A 6,623-nucleotide genomic window follows, 5' to 3' on the forward strand; every position below is an offset into this window, starting at 1 on the left:
CCCCCTTTCCCCCTCCTCCGCCTTCCCGACAGGGAGCGATGCTCTGCTTAATTTGCACAAAACTATTACGCGGTCAGGTCCGGGTCGGGCGAGGCCGGGCGGTTTGTTGTGCACATCCGGTCAGCGGGGGGGAGCGATGAGTCGAGATTGGAGGAGATGCGATGGCCGGCGATAGGATTGCGCCTTGCGCCCTGCATAAAACTTACAAAGCAGTACGGTCGCGCGCGCTTCCCTCCACGCCACGCTATTTGCTCATTGCGTCACTCTATTCTCTTTTTTTTCGCTCCGCGGCCGTCGTAGAGGACTCGCGCGTGACGCCCTCTGCGAGATTGAATTTAGCAGCAGAGAGCACACTACTTCCAGCTTCCAGCAGCAGCGGTGGCGGCCTCTGGAGCGGAGCCGCGCGCCGGCATCCCTCTCTACACGCGGCGTGCTGGAGACTCTAATGCCCTTCTCTGGGCGTAATCTAGAGCATGACGTGTCTCCTGTCGACATGACACCGGTAGAGAAGAAGGGGGGGGGGGGTCGTCCGGAAACGGAAAGACCTTTTGATGTGTGTGTGTGCGTGCGCAGCGAGGCCCCCACAGCAGAGCCGTCATGAGCCTCTTACGGCCGTTTAGAGAATAAGTGGGATGAGGAATAAGAGTATCGCTGTGGCTCCGACCCTCCTCCTCTGTGCTGCTCGTAGACCAGACTCGATGTCTCAATCGGGCGGCCAATAAGTCGGGTTGGGGTAAGCACTCCATAGGCACAGGAACCACGAGCACGAGCGGGGAAGACGCGAGGGCCGCGCTCGAGAGGAGGACCTCAGGAGGACCCCGGGAGTACCTTAGGACGACCACGGGAGCAAATTGGGAGGAGGACCTCGCGTAGACCCCGGGATGACCTTGGGACGACCTCGGGTGGACCTCGGAAGGACCTCACAAACACCTCGGAAGGACCTCACAAAGACCTTGGAAGGACCTCGGCAGGACCTTGGGAGGACCGGCCTGGTCCGGCCCGGTCCGGCCCAGCCCAGGTTCAGCAGGGCGTGACTGCATGCTTAAAACCGCGTGGCGTGGCGCGGCGTGGCGGGAGTCCCTAATGCCCTCATGATGACTTACAGTTCGGCCCTGCCGTGCCACATGCCAACCCGCCCCCTCGCCCCTCCCCGCCTGCATCTCTCTGCGCTGCGCCGCTCCGTGTGCCACTTTTCGGATCGTACTCTTCTCGCGCGTTGCGTTCTGACACAAGCAGCTCTCTTGCTGGCTCGGCGGGGCTGACCGCCTGGAAAAGCCATCCAGCCGCAGGCCGTGTGGCAGTGGGGGGGCTTTGCCGGTTCAAAACAATGGGCCCACCCTGGCGTACTATGGGGGGGGGGGGGCACTAAACGTGATTGGACCAGCCAACAGCCACGTCGGGCACGTCGGCCGTGTCCAAAATACTAAAACGAAGAAAAAATGATGCACTGGCCAGATTATATTCCTCCGTCGTTGGCGTGACCAAACGAGCGCGGAGGATGCGATCTCTCGGAGCTAGAAGTGGGAAACAATCCCCCCCCCCCCTTTTCTGTCTCTCTCGCTCCCTCTCCCCCCGTCTCTCTCTCTTCGGACGCGCTTCGATCTCTTCGATGAGGAACGGGGGGCGGGGACCCGGCTATAACGGCATCTCATGAGAAGAGCGTATGGACTCGAGACCACGGGAATTATTTATTCTGCGAAGCGACGCGCAGCAGGCCGGAGAGAGACCTCACGCATTTTCAGGTTATATTAATTGGCTCCATTCTAGAGTGTAGGGAAAGGGGGGATGGACCTAAGCGCCTGTCAAAGTATGAGGAGTAATAGCTGGTTGTGGGAGCCCTTTCCATTGTGGATATTCCCCCCCCCCCCCCCGGGCTCCCGCCCAGCAGTGCACCCGCTGCAGCGCTCGTGGCCACAAGGACTTGATCTGAAAACTATTAATTTTGTTTTGTTTGTTTACTTACCGGTATTAGGCGGTGGTGGCTGAGGCCTAGAGGCTGGCGACACCACTCCCGAGTTGGTGCTGGAGGTCGCAGAGGATGCTGTGGAAGAAGATGACGTCGACGACGTGGCGGATGCTGACGAAGTGCTCGGTGACGACGAGGATGAGGTGGGCGTCATCGGGATGGCCTGCGGACAGTCAGCGTATCGGTCAGCGGGGAAGGCCACAAGGACGCAGCGTGCGGGGAAGAAGTACGTGGTATTTACAACAACGTTATGCAGGTGACGGAAGATGTTCTCACAATGGCCAAGCACAGCGACAAAGCGGAAGGTGTGATCGTGATGATGATTGCACTCGATAATGGGAAAGCTTTGAGGTGTTAGGGTGTTAGCGGTGAGCTGGGGGCGCGGGGGGTGAATCATGAGGGCGGAGAAGCAGCGGACCAGGGCCGACAAGGTGTTAACCAGGGTGTTATGTGTGCGGTGGAGCGGTACCAGGTACCTGTGTGGGTTTGGCGGACTCGGCCGTGACGGCCACCTCCTGGATGGAGGACTCCAGCACCGGGCCGGCCGGTCGGGGTCCCGGCCGCGGCGGGGGCGCGCTGGTGGGCGCTGGGCTGCTGGAGGGGCCCGCGCCCGAGCCCGCCGGGACGCTGCTGGAGTTGGCCGTCGCCGCCGTGGAGGCCGGCGATGCAGAGAGGGTCGACGTCGCGGACGAGGGCGTAGGGAGCATGACCTGCGGGCGGTAGGAACCCCATCACATTACCGTGTCACTCTCGTCGTCGTCGTCGTCGTCCTGGAATGCCCCACCCCCCCTCGCCGGGCCGCAGGCCGGCGCCGGCCTCACGCCGTTAGCGCTGGAGTTTAATTGACAGCCGTTCGTTGATGATGAGTCGGTCTTGCCTGGCGCGGCCGGGGCGGGCGTGGCGCGGTACTAGCCAGCCAGCAGCCCGACTATCAGCGAGAGACATGCGCGGGGTGCTGCCACTACCGGCACCACCGGCACCACCGGCACCAGTCGGCGGCCCCTCCCGAAAGTCACGCATAGTCCGCCTAGATGTGGGGTGGCGTCCGGAACGCGCACGGCCGCTGCACAGTCATACGCTGTTGTTTCGAACGCGCACGGCCGCGGCGCGGAGTGGCGTAGCGTAGCGTACCGCGCGGCCGGCGCGCGGCTGTCTCTGTGCCGCGGCTTGTTTGGTGGCGCGGCGCGGGGCGGCGTCCAGTGAGGCGGCGGGAAAATTGCATCTGTCAATCAGCGCGTCTCCGCGGCCAAGGCGAGGCATTGTGCTCCTATATCTGTTCCAAAAGCCGCACGGCGTGCGCCTGCTGCTCGTGTCCGTCCCCCCTCCCCCCGGCCCCATAGCTGGCCCCGCGGCGCTATGGCTGCGCGGCCCCCATGCCATACCTCTCGGTAAGGTCAGCGCTGGCCACTGACCGCCCCTCATGGCCCCTGCATGGCGGACATAAATTGCCGGTTGCGCGAGGAATGCGCAGATAACGTGAGGGGGGGGGGGGGAGAGAGAGAGAGAGAGAGAGAGAGAGAGAGAGAGAGAGAGAGAGAGAGAGAGAGAGGGGGGGGGGGGGGAGAGCGCAGGCGGCAGCGGCGTAGCCGGAGAAAGCCCGACGGGCGCCCGGCCCGGGGGAGAACACGACGGTCAAAGTCATACCGTCTCCAAAGTGTGACATCCAACGCCAACCTGCGCCTCTCTATACTACGATTTGCACGAGTGCTATCACACCGGCATATGGTGGGGTCTCCGCGCGCCTGCGGGTCTCGGGTAGGCAACCCGGTCTGGGCGCAGACGGGCCCGTGCGGCGAGTGGCCTACCCGGTGCCGCGGCAGGCGCTACAGTCGCGCCGCTCGTTTTGGCCCTGACAGGCTCACGCCACCGCGGCGGGGCCGCGTGGGACGGACTGAGCGCTCAGTCTCAGTCCCAATCTGGATGCGTTACACGGGCCTCTGGAGACAAAGGCAAAGGACTATTCGCAGCACAATGGGCCGGCGGCTCATCGTGCTGCTGGTTATTCGCACGGAAGTCGTAAATCAGGCGTCAATTTCAAATGTCGCGCGGGAAAGGGCCGCGATCGTTTCTCATGACTATCAGACTTAACCAGTAATCATCCCTCGAGCCTAATTGGTCTGTTTTGCAGCCGCGCAAAGTGCAATTTGCATGAGTCTGTTTGTTTTGGTCGAGTCGGGTCGAAGAGTCGAGCGCGCGGCGAGTCGCGAGCCGTGCGACGGCCGCCACTGTCGAAAGGGACTCACCTGCGTAGACGAGGCCGTGGAGATGTGCAGGATGGTGGCGCTGGGCGTGGCGAAGACCTCCTTCTCCTTCAGCTTGTCCTTCTCCCTCTCCTTCTCCCGGTCCTTCTTGGTAGGAGGGGTCGGCTTGGTGCTCTGGGGCTTGGTGGGCGAGGGGAGCGACGGCGGCGGCGAGGGCGGCGGCGAGGAAGCGGGGGCCGGAGGCCTGGACGAGGGCTTTGCGCTCGGCCGGGGCTTGGCGGTAGGCTTCTCTTCCGGGACGTCTTCTTCCTCCTCCTCCTCTTCATCTACCGTGGCAGCGGACACTGGCGACGTCGGGGTCGGCGGCGGAGATGGCCTCGCCGTGACCTGCTTGTGCGGGTAGGAGATGGGAATCGGGATGGGCGCCGGTGGGCTGTGCGGCAGCGGCCCCTCGTCGGGCGTCTCCTGCACCTGCGGCCCGGGAGGTGACGGCGCGGGGGCGGCCGAGGAGGGCGGGGGCTGCGCCGACGGGGGCGGCACGGCGGAGGTGACCGGGTCGGGGATGTCGAAGGGGTAGGGCGGCGGGATGCGCGTGCTCTGCCCGATCGGGAACGTGGGCGGCGGCGTGAAGGGCTGCTGGGCCGGCAGGGGCGGCGGCAGCGGCACCACGGCCGGCAGGGGCGGCAGCGGGGGCTTGGGCGCCTTCTCGAAGTCCGGCGGCATGGGCGGCAGGTCCGTGATCCTGGGCGGGCCGCGGTTGTTGATCCTGGTCCCCATGGGCATGGGCCGGATGGGCCTGCCGGGCCCCGGGATCATGCCACCCTTGGCCGAGGACGCCGACGCGGGTGGCGTGGCCACGTTCACGTTCCCGTTGAGCAGCTTGACGATGCCGGTGATGATGTCGCGCACGCGGTCCGTGTTGCTGCCGTTGCCGGCCGTGTCCCGGGCCTGGTGCGACGCGTCGGCGCTGGCGTTGGAACTGGCGTTGGTGCCGACGGGGGCCTCGCTAGAGGTCGTCGTGTTGTCGGCGGGCCTCGCCACCGCTTCCACCGGGAGGGACCGTGCCCTGCCCGGCCCCCGCGAGGCCCGCTCTGCTTCCCCCGACGGCTGCACGTCGACCGTCGCCGCCGTCCTCGTGGGCTGGATGTCGTAGTAGGCGCCACGGGCCGCCGTCACGTCGACGGCGTCCCGCTGCACCGCCGGTACGGAGGAAGGCGGCGGCGCGGGGGCGTCGTTGAGCAGGTTGTCGTTGGGCTCGTCCTCGAGGGGGGCCGGCCCCGTGGTGCTGATGGAGCGCGTCCTCAGGTGGTGCCTCAGTTCGTCGTCCATGGTGGCGTCACCGGAGGCAGACCTGCTGGCGGCTGCGGGGGTCGCGGGGACGCTGGTCCGGAGCTGGGGCGGTGCTGCCCCGACATCCGCGACGCGGGTCCCCACCTGCCAAGCGTCGTCGGGCAGCCCGTGGTCCTCGTCGGGGTGGGCTGCGGCCTGCAGCACGGGCGTGCTACCCTCCCCTGCGGCCGCTGCGGCGCCTGAGGACAAAACAGACACGTCAGTCTCATGTCGAGCTCTGAACAACATCCAGACACCAAAGTGCTGAGCATCCCGCCTCAGAGCGCTCTGAGCAGAATGTGGTGTGGGGAATGGGCGGACAAACGCTCTACTGAATCCACCGCGCTGCAGAAATGTCAGACGCTAACCATCATCATTTGCCCCGCAGGTGCGGCTGAGCGCAAACACTCGTATCAACTGGGTTTGTGTGTCGCCGCCATGGGGGCGGGGCGGGGCGTGGCGGAGCGGGTGGCCGGCCACTTTGTCGCGCCGAGTGCGGGGCGTGGTAGTTGGTAGTGTGGCGGGGCGGGTAGCGTCGCGCTTCCAGACACGACTGTTGCCGGTCTAAACCGTCATATGCATGCCTGCGAGAACGCCTCTCTGTCCGCTCTCTGCCCGCCCCTCTGGGTGTTACTCCGCGCCACAATTCCGAACTCCGCTCAGAAACAATAACACTTTCCGTGTCGGCCTCGAGATAAGACTTCCCTTATCTGCGCCCCTATTAACACTCTCGCTCTCTGTGGCACCGGCTGCGGGGCGCGTCTCTCTCAAGGCCTCCCGTGGGGCTCCCCGCCCCTCCGGAGTAAAAGTGAGTTTGAAAGCAGGTGGCCGCGCGCTTGTCGTCCTGAATGCGTCGCGCTTCGCCGTGGCGCGGCGGACTCGAGCCCCCCAGGGCTGTCGTCGTGTTCTCCCTCTCCTTCTCTCTCCTCACCCCATCTCTCTCTCTCTCTCTCACTGTCGCTTCCCGTCCCGTACCTCGCGGGAGTGAGCGAGACGGAGCAGGGCCTCTTGTCGTGCCGAGTCGGATCGGATCCTAGACCGCGCCGTGCATCGTTCAGCAATAGATCTCTCGTCTCGTGAAAGGTTGCGAATCGGAATAAATGGGCCATCTGGCGGGGCGGGGCGGG

At 65.0% G+C, this 6,623-nt stretch overlaps 1 protein-coding gene across 4 annotated transcripts in view; it reads right to left on the reverse strand.

Moving 5' to 3' along the window:
* LOC113208427 (proline-rich protein 36-like) overlaps positions 1–6,623 on the reverse strand; it is a 37,661-nt gene that overhangs the window by 8,290 nt on the left and 22,748 nt on the right. For 3 of the 4 annotated variants that reach the window (XM_026425400.2, XM_026425399.2, XM_026425398.2), the window contains exons 3-5: positions 4,210–5,696; positions 2,443–2,676; positions 1,964–2,129 (exon numbers count right to left, since the gene is read on the reverse strand). In XM_026425400.2, the coding sequence (XP_026281185.1) occupies positions 1,964–2,129; positions 2,443–2,676; positions 4,210–5,696 (1,887 nt within the window). The remainder of the gene's footprint in view (positions 1–1,963; positions 2,130–2,442; positions 2,677–4,209; positions 5,697–6,623) is intronic. The other variant, XM_026425401.2, reaches the window with a different exon arrangement.

This window comes from Frankliniella occidentalis, unplaced genomic scaffold (assembly GCF_000697945.3).
Source record: "Frankliniella occidentalis isolate FOCC.00 unplaced genomic scaffold, Focc_3.1 Scaffold303, whole genome shotgun sequence".
In the NCBI taxonomy this organism is placed as follows: Eukaryota; Metazoa; Arthropoda; class Insecta; order Thysanoptera; family Thripidae; genus Frankliniella; species Frankliniella occidentalis.